This window comes from Excalfactoria chinensis, chromosome 5 (genome assembly GCF_039878825.1).
Source record: "Excalfactoria chinensis isolate bCotChi1 chromosome 5, bCotChi1.hap2, whole genome shotgun sequence".
Lineage (NCBI taxonomy): Eukaryota > Metazoa > Chordata > Aves > Galliformes > Phasianidae > Excalfactoria > Excalfactoria chinensis.
Genome location: NC_092829.1, coordinates 34,121,611 through 34,136,937, shown reverse-complemented (window position 1 = coordinate 34,136,937; position 15,327 = coordinate 34,121,611). Strand labels below are relative to the sequence as shown.

Below are 15,327 nucleotides of genomic sequence, written 5' to 3'. Positions count from 1 at the left end.
TCTATTCCAACCCAAACCATTCTATGATTTTAAGTTCAGAAGATGGAAAGTTCTTGGGTTACCCAGGTGATTCCTCTGTGACCTCGCAGCAGAATGGGACAGTGGTGGACGCCAGAGCTCAGAATGCAGTGCTGGTTCTTGCTGCTTGCTCTGCTGCTGGAGGCTGTGCTCCCTCTGCCCCTGCACCAAAGGTGATGACGCTTCTCTTCCCCACCTCTTCCCTGCCCCAGTACCTGCAGTGATGCCACAGGAGTTGGATGCTCCTTCTGTAACTGCAGTGCTCCTGGATCAGGCTTGGGCTTGTAGCGCTGATGTGGCCAAGTTCCAGAGAGCTTTGGGCTCACTCCCACCTCTGGTTTTCTTCTGCAGCTATTCTGTCCCTGAGGACTTTTCTGCCCCCCTGGAGCTCCCACAGCAGCACTTTGGCTTGGTGGATGGTACAGCTCTTCCCTTGAACTCCCTCCTATGCACTCATTCCTCCAGTGATGACATAGACAGCTTCCCAGTCCTCATCCCACTGTCTACCCACAGATTATGGCATTAAACCAAAACAGCCTCACTTCAGGACCACAGCACCCCGGAAGCAGCTAGCAGTACTGCACAGGGCTGGCAAAACCAAACGTGATGAGCTTGATTTGGAGTACTACTATGATGCCCAGCTGTGAGAGACAGCAGGGCACTCAGGTAGGTCTGGGGTGTAGGAACAAGGCCGCTCCAGCCACACTATTAAATAGGAAGAGGAGCTGGGGTTGCTCAGCCTGAAAAAGAAAAGTCTGGGAAGGGATATTATTGTGGTCTTCAACAGCCTAATGACAAATACAGGGAAGCTATGGCCAGATCCTGCTGGATCTGTAAATGGAAAAGCAAGAATTACATTATACCAAGATCTTAAAGTAGTCTCTGACCGCCAAGGTTTGCACACCTGGGAAACTTCAGCTCCTTTTGGGCTCCTCAAGTGAAGGAACAAACCAGAGCCCAAACCCACCCTGCACAAACAGCACTGCAGCCCTGCTCCATGAACCATCATATTTAATAGTTGTTGCCATCACAGCAGATCCAGCTGAAGCACAGAGACCGCTGGCTGCAGGGACCGGGAGAGCTTTTGTACCGCCCTGGAGCTGCTTACGGCTCCCTGCAGGCTTTAGCCCTTCCCTGCTCCGTCTCTGGCAGGCACCCCAGTCTGCAAAGGGCTGAGAACCACTGCAGTGGGGTGGCTCAGCCCTGTCCTGCCTCTGCCACCTGCAGCTGGAGGGGATAGAGGGGAACAAGGACAGAGAAACGCTTCCCTCCCCATGGTGTGGTCACTGCAGAGAGGTAGGAGGGAATCTCTCTCTTGCCAGGGCACAGATAAAAGAGAGGAGGGATGGGGGCAGAGGCAGAGGTGAGCTATCTCAGCTCATTCATCCTTTCTCTGGCACTCGGAGATGCTGGGCTCTGTCCTTCCTGCCCAGCAACCTTGTCCCCGGGGCCAGGCAGGGAAGTGATGGTCTCTGCTCTGGCAAGAGACATCATATAGTTCTTGTTGGCTGTAGCTTCTGCGTCTTCATCCTGCAAGAGTCTGACTCTGCCACTGCATTAGAAGTCACCCCTGAGGGATGTGACGGGAAGCTGAGCCATGTCACAGCAAGGAGACGTTTTCACCCCAGCCTGCAGCGGGGAAGGGCTGGAGAATGCCAACCCCTCCAGCACTCACAGGCTGGGCAGCCAGTGGGCACTTCTCAAATAGAATAAACTAAGTATTTTGTACAATAAACACGATTTGTCCAGCCCTCCCCCCTCCCTACCCCCCCAGCCTGAGGAAGGGGAGCCATGAAAAGAGGCAGCACAGGGCCCTGGGAGCTGTTCCCTGGGCCTGCTTCTCCTCCTCCAATCTCAGAGCAGCTCTTGTCCATGCATGACGTGGAAGGGGTGAGACTGCAGCCCTGGCTGTGCAGCAGGTGCCCATGCCAGCCCCTACTCCAGGTAGATGTCTTCCGTGGGGCACGTGTACTCCACATACTCCTTGTAGAATTGCTGAAAAGCCCTCCTGAAACACAGCATGAAGCAAAGCTCAGCTGCACCCTCCCCCTGGCATTTACGCAGCCCGTTTTGCTCCCCTTCTCACCCTTGCCCCCTATCCAGCTTTCAGATCGAACCCTGATCCAGCTCTGGGAGCCTCATGCATTAGTGCCCAGAGGTGCTGCTGGAACAAGGCCTCCATCTCAGCTCTGAGCTTCCACACATCCCCTGGGTTTCAGCCATCTGCCTGCAAAGCTTTGCACTGGGACTCATTCCAGCACCGTCAGGAATATGCTGCCTATAGCAGTGTCAGCTCTGGCTCTATCCCTGAGCCTCTCACTGTAGGGAAGAGGTGCCAGATTCTTTTTCCTCCTGTCCCTCTGTAGGGAGCACCTTCTTCCCACCCCAGGACTTACCCTACAGACTCTGCCAGTGGCTTCGTGGACTCCTCTGAGACGAAGACATGGCAGGCAAATCTGTGGTCAGCAGGGTGCTTGGTGATGAACCCAAAATATCTGAGGGTGAACAGAGCAAGTGAGACCAGACTGGCAGACAAACAGGAATAAATACCTTGGCAAAGGGGTTTGGGGATCAACCCCCAGCAATGACCACTTCCCGTGCTCAGGCCCATATCAGGAATGTGATTCCCACCCGAAGGCTGCTCCTCACACGAAGCTGTGAGGTGAGGATGCTGGGGGTGGGAAAGCAGTGATAGCTGCCCCACACTTTGTGCTACTCACTTGTTGTTCTTTGGATGGTATCCACAAAAGGAAATGTTCTTCAGTTGGAAAAAATGGCTACACTTATTTACCTGGGGGACAGATAAAAGAACAGTCAAAGCTTTCTTCCTTAGCAGTCCTGTGGGACAGCTGGACTCCAGCTTTGGAAATAAAGCTCAAGCTGAGCCCAGCTCTCCACAATAGTACCCATGGCCACGCTCTTGCACCCCACCCACAAGGGAGGTTTCCAAAAGGCTCGCTGGGAAGGCTTCACTTGCCTCTGCCCAGCATCTTGCTGCGCTCTGCTAGGCTACTTATGGAGACCACTAATCAGCAGCTCGCAATGCCCAGCTAAAGAGATTATAGGGAAGATCTGGAGGACACCACTCAAAATAGTAGCAGAAAGGTTTAGGAACAGCTGATGGATTAGAGGTGCAGCTCAGTTCACATCATCCTAGCACAGCAACATGCCTGGCATCTGTGAGGGCACCAGTCTGCCGTATAGCCCAATGCTGGCATCTCACTAGGCTTCAGGGACCCCAATGGTGGGCCCATAACCCTTTGTATGGTGTTTCTCATGGAACAAAGAGCACACGGGATGGAGACATTTCTATGTGAACATGCTTGGGGGCACCAGCAGCTCAGAGCAGCAACAGTAGAAGGGATGAGGTGAGCAAGGCACTACCTTGCTGTGCTCCTTGGAGTCATCGGCTTTCACAGCTATCTTGACCCCACGCACGCTGATCTCCAAAACACAGCTGGAGGGTGGGTTAAAGTGCACAGTGAGGCGGCGTGTGGTGGCAATCTGGGGTAGGAGACAGAGACATAAATCCCTGGCACTCATAGACATCATGCAAAGATGGCTCACCCTTTCCCATCTCCTCCCTGTTCCCAGGCAGGCTTAGCCCACAGTGGGACACTACCTTCTGCATGGCCGCGCACAGTACGTCATTGCCCTTGTGATAGGGAACCTGCACCGAGCCAAGGAACTTCACCCGAAACTGGTCCACCCAGTCGTTGTTCTTGGCCAGAGCTAGAAGACAGAGCACATGGCAAGGATCACCTCTGTTGGCCATCTCCATGCTCCCAAACCTGCACCGTCCACCACCCAGCAATGGGTTCAAGCTCTGACCACTACTGGCTGGAGCTGCCCATGGCCACGACATTCCTTGTCTAGTGTCCTCTTTCCACCCCGTTATGTGGTGAGGAGTTGGGTAGGAGATCAGGGACATAAGCAGTATGGAGGCTTGGTACCTGCTATATGGTCTGGGTCCTTGGTGACTTCAATAGCATAGTAGGCAGGAAAAATGCCCCGGTCCCCTGTCCGCATGTTGTAGGCCTCGTACCAATAATCTTCTGCCTGCACCTCCACCAGCAAAGGGTCGTCCACCTCCAGCTCCAGCTCATCCGCATGGCGAGGCACAAACCTGGGCAGGGAGTCACTAGCACTGTGCTGGTTGGCAGCTCTAGAGGCATGCTCACCAACACATCACTTAGCCAAGGGCAGCGTGAGGCCTGTGGCCAGCACAGCTGGGGAGCAGGTGGAAGGAGTTATGATCTGATGCACTAAATAGAGACCTGAGTAGGTTTAGGCTCAAAAGGAGACAGTATCCCCCACGTGGCTCCCTGTGGTCCTGGGTGCCCTGGGAGGTCTCTCAACCCTTAAGATGTTGCCCAGCCAATGCCTGGCTCTTGCTGGGCCTGTTACCAGCCTAAGGACTGTGGTTCAGCTTACAGGCTTCCCATGCTGGAAGCTCCATGGTTTGGGTGGGACCGGAGGACACTGCTTGTGCCCTGCACTCACCTGAAGACAGCGCGGTGGGTCTGTTCCTGCTCCTCACCATTGATCATGCAGGAGAACAACCCGAAGGACTCGGCACCTGGGAAGGAAGGTAGAGGGGGAAGCTTTGGTGGTCAGCACCACACATAGGGAAGGACAAGACCCTCAGCTCACGCCCCACAGCCTTGGCTCAGGTTGTGCTGTCTTGGCCATAACTCACACTAGTCAAAAAAAAACCCAAACAACAGCTTGATGACTCCAGCTATCTTTGCCTGCAGCTCACAGGGCTTTTCCAGCCCACCCCTCCCCAACCACAAGGGAAGAGGTCACAGGCTGTGGAACCAGTGCCCACTGGAGCTTCTCCATCTCATTGGAGGCCCTGCAGGGCTCACTGGGCTGGGCAGGCGGGTACCAGGGCCAAGCAAGGTTTCCAGAGGATGCAGCCCTCAGCCCACATCCTCTCCCTGCCCAGCACTCACTGGAGGAACGCGCCCGGCCACTCATGAAGACGTTGAGGAACTTCTTGGAGAAGTGAATGTCTGCCTCAGGGGTGGAGTCCTCAGAAAGGCAGACCGAGTCGCGCTTCAGCGCATCCTCCTCATACTCCTCGCCGATGGCTGACTCGTAGGGTGAGGAGACGCAGTTGTCGTAGACAGTAGCCGAGTCACTCTCATCACTGTAGCCCGAGTAGCACTGCTTGAGGCTGACCAGCTCCAGCTGCACGTTCTCATCCACCACCAGCGTGTACTTGACCGAGTCGTAGGAGAGGGCACTGGTGTCCGAGCTCACGGATGCTCTCTGAAGGCCATGGCCTGGCCGGTAGCCACTGCTCCCACCACCGCAGGAGGCCCGGGGCAGGCTCGTCTTGTCAGGGGAGGACATGTAGTCCAGCACCTCATCCTCCTCACTGATGGAGGGGTTGGTTTTCCCAGCCAGGGCTGAGTAGCTGGAAGTGTCGATGTCAGAGCTGATAGACATACGGTTCTCACTGGACTGTGACAGGAACGGCTTTTCGGTCTCCAGCGGGTCTGAGTTCTTCTGCACAGGTGTCAGGTAGATCTCCTCGGTGGCCTCCAGCCTCACGTCCGTCTGGTAGCGGATGCGGTCCCGGTGGGCCTCGGGGGCCCTCGACGTCACCACCACCACGCTGGCACCGTGGGGTGGGGGTCGGCTGGCAGCCTGGTGCTTCTCGGGGGGCCGGGATGAGGCAATGCAGGCAGGAGCCATCTGGGTGGCTGCTGTGCGCCAGCATGGGCTCTCCGTGGATGTGCCCCGGTCTTTGGTGGAGGTTGTGCTGTTTTGGTGATTGACCTCATCACTCAGGCAAACGTGGTCATGGGGAGGGGTCTGCTCACCTGTGAGGAGAAGAGCAGTATTTGCGTTCCCACTGATAGGGATGCCCCAGACTCAAGCTGGACACATGCCCATTGGAGACAGTTTCCCAACCCTCTGCTTCAGCAAGGCTTGCCCCAAGCCCAGGGCCAAGGATTGACTACTAGGAGCCACCAAAGAGTGCAAGGGGCTGCTCTCGGCCACCAGCCCCACAACTCACCCGTCTTCAGAGGGGACGATGACCGGGACACCCGCTCTTGCCAACTGTGCTTTTTCCCCAGAGAGTTGTTATTCAGGGTGTCCTGGGAAGGAGAACAAAGCCGCCTTGTCACTCCAGCAGTAAACAGCACGTGGCGCCTGTCCCTGCCTGCCCCACAGAGATGTGCAGAAGCCAGAGCCATCACGGTCCCTGGGCAATGCCTGAGACCACCCAAGCACTTCCTCAGGGTCGCTGTGACCATCCTCAAGTGCAGCCAGTGCACGTTTTGCTCCCAGACTTTGCAGATGGTTCTGGGGGCAGCACAAGTCTTTGTCCCTCTGCAGCAGCCGCATTTTCTATGCTGCTAGTTTTTGCTCAAGCACCAAGCTTGGGATTCTTGGGGTTTTCTGCTGCAGCCATCGAAAGCAGCACAGGAGCTGCCCTTCTCTCCCTATCAATACAAAGCAACCCTCTGCCTTAAAGCCCACTAAGATCTATAGGATTCCCTGTCCTGTCCTGGAGCACAGGGACTCTGTTCCTGCTGCCAGCTTTATCAGACCTGTGTGGGAAAGCTCCTGTCCCCAAAGTCCTCCGCACAGACCACGCCCATGGATCCCAGTGTGGTCCCACAGTCTCCACCATCCCCTGCAAGGGCACCATCATCTCCCCTCCCCAGCCCACCATCTACACAACCCACACACCCCAGAAATACCTCTCCGCAGGTCTGGACGCTGGTTGGGACCAGCTGCCCGGGGGGGGCCTTTGCCGTCCCCGTCCCCCCAGCTGGATGTGGCTCCCACGTGCCACCGGCTCCTCGGGGTCCCTGCGCAGGGTGGGACAAGGCTGCCTGCTGTCCCCTTGTCCATTATGCTCCAGCAGGCTCCCCCTCCACCCCCCACCTCCCCATCCCTGCTGCCTTTGTCCCCAGTGGCAGCTGCCCCGCAGCCATTGTCCTGGCTCTGTGCCCTCCTCCTCCTCCCACCCATGGCCTCAGGCAGAGCTGGCATCAGCTGTAGGTTCCAGGCTGGTGACACCTAGCTCCGACTACGCCCCATCTGTCACCCGCAGGGACACCTGCCTCTAGCTTCAAGCCCCTCAGCTGCACGTCACTGCCGTGAAAATCCTCCTACTTGGCAAGAGAAGCCGCTGCTGAAGGCGGGAGGAAGGCAAAAATAGCCCTGTGTGCAGCACACCTTGCGCAGGTCTGCAAGGTTTGCAAGAGAGATGGGGCAAAGGGACTCCAGCTCAGAGGGTCAGCGTGCATGGCATTCCAGTGTAACCCTCCTGGGGACAGCCCCACTACTGCATCCGGGAAAACGCCCCATCCAAAACCTCCTGCAAGCCCCAAGAGTGAGCAAGACAAACCCCCATCCTCCTGACCACCATTTCGGATAATGCGATTGTCGCTGCGATTTTGCACGGGGCGCTGACACTGATGCCCCCCTTGCCGGGTGCAGCCGCCCAGGAGAAGGGCCCCAGTCCCAGAGCCGAGCGCACGCACAGGGCTGCGTCACCGGCCCGTCCCAGGCTGCGGCTGCGGCGCTGCCAGCCCCTGATCTGGGACGCGGCGCTGGGACGGATGGCTCATTCACGCGTTCAGGATGCCACGCTTCATTAGCTCCCCGTCCCCACTAAGGTCCCTTCCCCGCTCCCCGCCGCCTTACCCTGGCCCTACGGGCCCGGGGCGGGCACAGCCCACCCTTGAGCCTCCCCACGCTCGGGGGGCTCGGCTCAGCAGGGAACGAGCGCATCTCCCCCCAGCATCTCTCCACGTCCCCGACCACGCACCCGTCCCCGACAGAAGCCCCCGCGAGATCCCCCCGGGCCGGCGCTCACCTGGCTGCGAGGCACCTGCGGGAAGAGGTTGAGCGTGGTGGGGCGCTTGGGCCGGTAGCTGTCGGTGCTGGCGGGCGGCGGCTCCTTTTGCAGGGGCTCGGGCGCCGTCTGCTCCTCAGCCGGCGCGTCCCCCGCGGCGTCGATGAGGTCGAGCTGCAGCATCTCGGCCTGCAGTCGGCCTCCCTCCCCGCCGCCCGCCGCCCGCGCCGCGCCGCCCGCCCGGCTCACGCGGCCCTGCCGGGATCAGCGGCGCGGTCAGCAGGCGGGGCGGGACGGGACGGGACCAGGCGGCCTGTCGCAGCCTTTTAAAGGCGCAGGGATGCTCCCCGCCGCTCCCCGCACTCTCCCCCTCCAAGCCCTCCCCACCGATGCGCCTCTTGTCGGACACTGCGAGCTTTAACAAGGAAACAGAGGCATAGAAAAAGGGGGAGGGGGGGGATTCCCGGCTGGCTCCGTGATACCTAGCTAAGGTGGGCGGCTGTGAGGCAGCTGCTGCCAGCCATCCCAGGCTGCTAGCATGATCCCGAATCACTGCGAAAACTCAGAGAAGGAAAGTCCCAGAAGGACGCAGAACAGCAAAACAGTTTGAGCAACATAAGCTGTAGGAGCAGTGCTACGTTCAGGATTCAATAGCTAAAAGGAAACTACAACCACTGTTGGTCCGTGTTAGTGGGCTGTAGCAAAAGATGCTGTGCTGTGGTCCTGGGCATGGGTGAACACCACTTGTTTCTCTCCACAGGAAAAACCTCACACTAAAGGTGCTGGAAAGGAGAGGCAGAGGATGCTGTTTAAAAGCACCCTAAGGGTGCAAGCAGCCGCTGTGCTACTGCGTCTCAGCCTGGCTCTGCTCCATGCAGTGGGATCCCAGAGCAACCGGGTGGCTGGCACGGAGCCACCACACTGCTGCCATCAGCCTCCGGGTCAGGCAGCTGCAGCTGGTGCAGGTTGCACTGAGGCAGGGATGGTGGCAGGGAGAAGCCTGGCACTTCCAGGAGCCTTACTCTGCTGTAAAACCAAAGGGATTTGTTCTTCCCGCGGCTGGTTCAAGACTTTTTGTGCATCCAGCACAGGCCCAGAGCATGAGGATTTAATACAGGCATATCCCAGCTCTTTGCCCTAGGGCACTCGTCTTGACATTCCCAAAAAGGTTATTTCACTTTGTTTTTTCCACGTTTGGTTGCCGCATCAAACAGTTTCAGCAGCTCTCAGAACACAAAGAGCACAACGAACCCTAGCGATGCGCAGCCTGCTATCCTGCCTTGCAGCAAGCAGAGGTAAGGTGCCCTGCACTTCAAGACAAACAGAACAAGGCCAAACCCGAAGCCAAGACCTTGCACTTGTGCTTCACAACCTGCCTCGCTGCACCCTGCCTCGGATGAGCCAGCCGCGCCTTGCAGGCTGTGTGTCGGAGCCACTATTTCTGGAGATCTGCTAAAATAGCCCATGATGAAGTCATCGTTGTTTTACCAGCATTAAACAACAAAACAAAACACCAACAACCTAAAAAAAACCCACCCCAAATCCTCTGTTGAGGCACTGTCTTCTGAGAGGGTATTTTGCTCTGCTGGGCCTCTCTGCCTGCCCATCCACATCCAGCAGCTGCCTGCTCCAGCTCCTTCCTTGTTGGCAGGGGAATTATGGCATCTGCCCTTTCCTTGGGGACCTCTCACTGAGGTTTCGGGTTAGCTCCTGCCCTTAGCAGAGGCCCATCCCTACTGGATGCAGCCAGCGTTCCCTTGCCAGGGTTATTCCTGGTTTCCCAGGCTCTGCACAGCACATAGAGCTAGACCCATCCAAAACACTCCCCCAGGCATGGGCACTTCCAGCAGCCACCTACATCAGGCTCTCATCTCGTGAGACCCATCCTCTCCAGCTCTCTGACTCTCCCCACCCATGTTTCAGACTGAAGAGCCCTCTCACTGCCACTGCTTTCAGTTCTGCTCCTCAGGCAATCCTTCACATCCCATGTATGCCATTTGTATGTATTTTTAGCAGCTGTTTCCTGAGCGTGTAGGCTCCGCTCCTGTGTTTAGGATCATCTCACTGTGTCCATGCAACTAGCAGACCCAGGGTGTCCTACAGTGGGTGCTGGGCAAGGTGCAGGACTCAGTGCCGGTGCCACAGCCACCCACGTCATGGCACAAATCTCTGCTTCACAGTACAAAGACACAGAAACTCCTCAACAAACCCCACCAATGGAAGGATTCTGTTGTACATAGGCAACACGGCACATTTTTCTTACGCTCATTCCAGGGAAGGGTGCAACCCCTAACAGATGTGGCAGATCATAGAGTTCTCCTCTCCCTGCCCCAGGGAGGTCCCATATGAGAGGCTGCAGGAGCCCACCAGTGCTTCCCCAAGAATGGGTCTCACCACACCTCCCTGCTCACTACCAGCATGAAACTCACAAGCACAGCACAGAACCCCATCTCATCCACGCCCCAGCGCATGCACTTACCCGGGCAGCCAGGCTGTCCTTGCAGTGTAGGCTGATGCCACACTCATCGGTGATCTCAGAGAGGTCTTCATCCTCAAATTCCTCGAGGCTGATGTCGTGGGTGAGCCTGGGGGGAGCGGAGACTGCTGTCATACATGGCACATGGGGGTCAGGATGCAGGCAGGGAGCAGCACCAAACCCCCTGGGAGGGGTTCTCTGGATCTTTACAGGGAAGAAGGACCAGGAAAAGGGATGCTTCTGAGAGGAGAGCTAGAAGATGGCAGGGCACAGCTGGAAGGTGGACACCCCAGGACATGAGATTGCATTGAGACCTGCAGCCTTTACACACACCTACCCGCTGGCTGTAGAATGAGCAGAGAGTGGATCCTCACAAGTAGGCTCAAGAGCTGCTGCCCCAGACAAGGTGCTCCCTAATACAGAGAGCAATGAGCTCCCTCTGTGCCGTACTCCCTCTCCACGGCATCTGTAGCATCCCTGCAGCCATTGGTGCTCCTCAGCACCCCAGTGAGCCCCTGGATGCTCCCTTATGGCCTCACACACTCTTCATGTCCCTTTGGAAAGTTTGCAGAGGTTTCCTTTTAGCGGCTGTAAATGTGCTGACTGCCTTGCTCCTCACGTGCTCACTCACATCCCCAGGGAGCTCCTGGCTCCTGTGCATTAAAACATTTCTAACATCGTACTACCGCAATGCTCCTCATGCTTGTTCCAGAGAGGAAAACACAAGAGCCCAGCCAAAGAGTCCTCTGCCAGCCATGGCACCTCCCCTGCAGGGCTGCAAGGAATGGAGGTGTCCCCAGGAAATACAGAGGGGCTCTGCTAGGAGGGTCCCACATCCCCCACTGCTGCTGCCTGCAGAGACGCAGAGCAGGAGGCTCTCAGCACAGTCTTCAATGCACAAATCGATTTCTTCTCCTGTTACATGGGTCGCTGGTGTCATTACCATCCGCTCATTACCTCTGCCCACCACGGGTCCCAGTACAGGGCACAGCCCTGCCTTAGGTATGGGGAGATGCTGCGTGGGCAGCCAGCGCCGTCCCCACCTGCACCCACAGACGGGAGAGACCCCACGCTCAGCCCTTCTGTCCCCACGCTGTGTGCTGCAGCTCCCTCCTCCTGCCCCGCTGACAAACTCTGCACATTCCCTCGCCCACAGCTCCCAGGCAGCCAGGAGAATTTTGAGCTGCACCCAGTGCTGAGTCTGCTGCTGCCCAATGGCACTGCTTGGGGCAGAAGGCGATGCACCCACAAATGAGGGGCTGCCCCTTGTTCTCATGCACAGCCCTGGGGACAGCCCTCACCCCAGGCCTGCCGGTCCCCTACCATTTCTCCCAGTGGTCTTCCAGCCAGCTCTCCTCCTCCGTGCTCGACTCCATGCTCGGGGGCAGCTGCATTGAGGAGGCTCCTTCCCTGGGGGGCAGGCTCCCACCCCGAGGCAGCCCCCAACCCGTGGCGAGGAGAGAACGAGCTCCAGGTGCCCGCTGCCCCAGCGCTGTCTATGGCTGCTGGCGCTGCTCTGTCTCCTCACTGCGCAACCTGGGCAAGCTCATTAAAAATAGATGGAATCAGCTGTCCTGGAGGGGAGAAAAAAAAACACAAAAAATAACCTCCCCAGCTGAGCTGATGCCAAGTCCCTGCTCTCTGCTAGGGATGCTGACTGCCTCCGCCTGCCAGCCAGCCAGCCCGGCTCCTGGGAGCACTCCAGCGGCCAGTCCCCACACCCGCAGCGGGCATCTGGTTACCCAGTGCTGGTGCCCCTTCTACCCACTCCTTCCCCTGCCCTTGCTGCACCAAGTTGGGCAAAGTTGGTCCTTGCCAGGCCTCCCAGTTCAGTGCTGCTGATGGGTTTTACTAGCTGTGCTGAATTTGGTGTCTCTCAGCTTGCAGATAGTGGCACCTTGGACTCCATCTTCCACATTTGCTCTGTTCAAATCTTCCTGGCTCAATGGAGTTAAAGAAAACAACAGTCTCTGTGTTACTTCACCCTTCCCTCATCTCACAGAGATGCTCCAGGACTTCCTAAGGAAGGTGATGAAGATTCTCTTTTGTTGCCCTCCATGGGAACACCCCTGCCTTTCTCTCCTGCCCCTGAAAGAGGCTGAAAACACCAGCAAGGCAAAGCAGCTCTCACTCACATCAGCTCTATCACAGCCCACAAAACCCTGAACAGGTCTGACAGGGAACTGTGCCCACAAAGGTTCTCCTGAAGGTGCGTTCCATCTGCTTTCAAACGCCTGTGACAAGGATGGCACCCCCTGCTCTACCACCCAAAAATGGGGAGTGCTCGAGTAGTCATGGCTGCAGGAGGAGCATGGCTGCAACTGCAGCAACAACGGGGAGAGTGCTCCCCTCATGGGGAGGGGGCATTTACCGTATCACCCCCCTGGCTGCTGCCCTCGAGGTACTCAGCTCTCCAGTTTGCCTCTCAGCTCCAGCTGGCTTGCTGTACAGCAGGCTCCAGGCAGGAGGAGGAGGAGCTGTGCACGCCCACAGCGTCTTCTGTGAGCAGCCTGTTGCGGGAGGGAGCCAGTGGATGAGCTGGGGAGCAGGAGGGGCCGTGGGGTGGGCAAGAGATGGAAAAATAGGGTAAGGAGATGGGGCCAGGCTCAGCGGAGTGTGGGCTTGGTGCTGGCACTTGGTCAGGGCAGCACAACACGGAGGGGGCCCAGCGAGCCCAGCTGCCAAGGTCCCTCAGATCCAGACCAACCTTTGATATCTCATCACAGAAATCAGGGTCACCCATTTTGACACCCAGCACATCACCTCAACACACAGTCAGTCTGTCATTGCCCCAGCACACAGCCCTTCACCTCATCACTCACCACAGCACTGTCAGGACAATCAGCCCATCATCTCAGCACCCAGTCCATCGCCCCCACGCAGGCCCCTCAGACACAGGTGCAGTGGGGCAGCCCTGGCTGTATCACCTTCCCATCTGGACACAACCCTGAGCACGAGGCTTTTGGAGGATGATGTGGAGGATGGGAGAGACAACTGCTTTTGTTTCTGCCTCCTAAAACGCCATTGCAGCAGTAAGCAGCTGCCTCCGAAGGCCCTGTGCCTGCAGCTCTCCCCTCACTATCCACCACCCCAAAAGAGCCGACACCAAAGCCATCAGTCCTGTGGCCTGCAGGGCCCTGCCAGCCTCAGTGCCATCACCTGCTCACCACATCCTCTTGCTATTCAAGTCACCATGTCACCTCCCGCACGAGGCAGTGCCCTTAGGTGAGCAGAATCCCTGGGGATGGTGCTGCACACGGGGCCAGCCCGGCATCCTCATCAGCCCCCGTCCCCTTCCTAGCCCGGCAGCAGCCGTTCCCCACGCAGCATGCAGCTGCTGGGCGTGCAGCTCTCCCAGCCATGTTGCAGCAGCGCCCAGCGGCTCGGGCAGGCAGTGCTGCAATCACAGGCAGCCACTGGAGCGCCCAGTAAGGGGACCTGGGGGCAGAGGGCTGAGGGAAATGGACAGAACCCGACACAGCTCGACAGCATCCAGCCACCAATCTATAGATCTGCAGGGTTGGCGGGCTAAGAATCACCGCAGCTGGATCCCAGCTGCAGCCCCAGGTGTGAAGCTTCTATTCATTCCCACCTCCAACATGTCACCAGGTAACCACCCAGTGCCGACCACGATCACACGAGAAACACCACCTCGGTACCCCAGTGTGCTGGAGCCAAGCGGAGAGCAATGGCTGAAGATGTTATGGCCCCAGAAGCACCTGGTCTGCCCAGGGTGGCAAGCAAGGCTCACTTGCCCACCATGCTCCCTTACCCACCGAATGCATCCTATCCCACAGCCGTTAGCAGGAAGCACCAGCAGGCCCGACCCCCCCGGTCCTGTGGGTCGGCACCTCCGGCCGTGCCTGGCCCGGCCCATGCAGTCCGAAGTCCCCGCGAAAGGCTGCACGGGGCGTCACAGGGGCAGCTGCCCCCACATCCCAGATGGATGGATGGAGCGGTGAGGATGTGTCCTGGCACACTCACCCCTGCTCGCATGGGGCTGCTGCTTCCTTCACGGGGGGGGGGGGGGGGGGGGGGGGGGGGTGGTTGGTCTAGGAAAAGGCTAGAAAAAGGCTTTCCTGGGGGTGGAGAAAGAGATGGAGCTTGGTGCTGGGGAGAAGTGGAGAGACAGGTGAGGAGAATAGGGGGTGGAGGGGGGGGGGGGTGACAAAGGAGGTGTGGGGGCCGAAAGCAGGAGGATGAATGGGAAATGGGGGCAGGTATACGGAGCTGGCACGGGAAAAGTGGGGGAATGAAGCAATGTATGGGAGTGCTGAAACAGTATTGTAGGGGATGATGGATCAGGCGGGGTTCAGCAATGCATGGCGGTGGGGGGGGGGGGAGTGAAGAAACACGAGGGGGTGGGCTAGGGGTCTAGGGGTGTCAAAGGGCTGCACAGAGCGGATGCAGGAGCTGCAGGAGGTGGGGGCCCGCAGTGGCAGCGCGGGGCTGGGGGGGTGGGGTGGGAAAGGGGGCTGCTGTAGACGGGGAGCAGAGCCCCGGGGCGCTGCGGCTCGGACAGCCCTGCAGGGGTCCCGGGGGAAGCGACCGGTACCTGAAATTGGGGGGGCGAGGCGAGGTGCAGCCCCAAGAAGGGGGAGGAGGCGGGCGGGGGATGCGGCTCCTTTCTCTCGCTCCGCCATTCCGTGGCTCTCTCCATGCAGGCGGAGGGAGGGAGGGCGGGCGGCGGGGGAAGGAGCAGGGAGGGAGGATGGAGGACGGAGGGAGGGGATGCTGGCGGGGCCGCCGAGGAGGGACGTACCTGCTGCCGGGGGGCTCCTCCCGCGGCCCCCCAAGCTGCCGGGCAGGTGTGACCCCTCCCGACACACGCACCCAGCTGTGCCCACAGCTGGAAGCAGTATCCAAGAGCCCCAATAGCTTGTGAGTGCTGGGGGCTCAGGGTGAGGGACGTGCAGGGCCACTCTCAAGAGGAAGGGCACCCAGTCACCCCTGCCCTCCTAGAGCATCCCTTCTGTGCCAGCCTCCCTTGGCCTCAGCCTGCAGCAGG

At 58.4% G+C, this 15,327-nt stretch overlaps 2 protein-coding genes across 2 annotated transcripts; one reads left to right on the top strand and one right to left on the bottom strand.

The window, feature by feature from the left end:
* Window positions 1–73: 73 nt before the first annotated feature.
* MAPK8IP1 (mitogen-activated protein kinase 8 interacting protein 1) lies at window positions 74–14,962 on the bottom strand. Its single transcript, XM_072339131.1, is given in 14 exon segments — window positions 74–2,026; window positions 2,415–2,513; window positions 2,739–2,809; window positions 3,403–3,522; window positions 3,641–3,750; window positions 3,972–4,144; window positions 4,522–4,597; window positions 4,977–5,852; window positions 6,050–6,131; window positions 6,741–6,851; window positions 7,865–8,098; window positions 10,323–10,431; window positions 14,879–14,931; window positions 14,933–14,962. Coding segments are annotated over 14 exon segments (2,217 nt in total). The 3' UTR covers window positions 74–1,953.
* Window positions 94–665, top strand: FREY1 (Frey regulator of sperm-oocyte fusion 1). Its single transcript, XM_072339132.1, has 3 exons — window positions 94–191; window positions 370–437; window positions 532–665. Exons 1-3 carry the CDS (start codon window positions 94–96, stop codon window positions 663–665), a joined length of 300 nt encoding a protein of 99 aa, XP_072195233.1.
* Window positions 14,963–15,327: the final 365 nt, after the last annotated feature.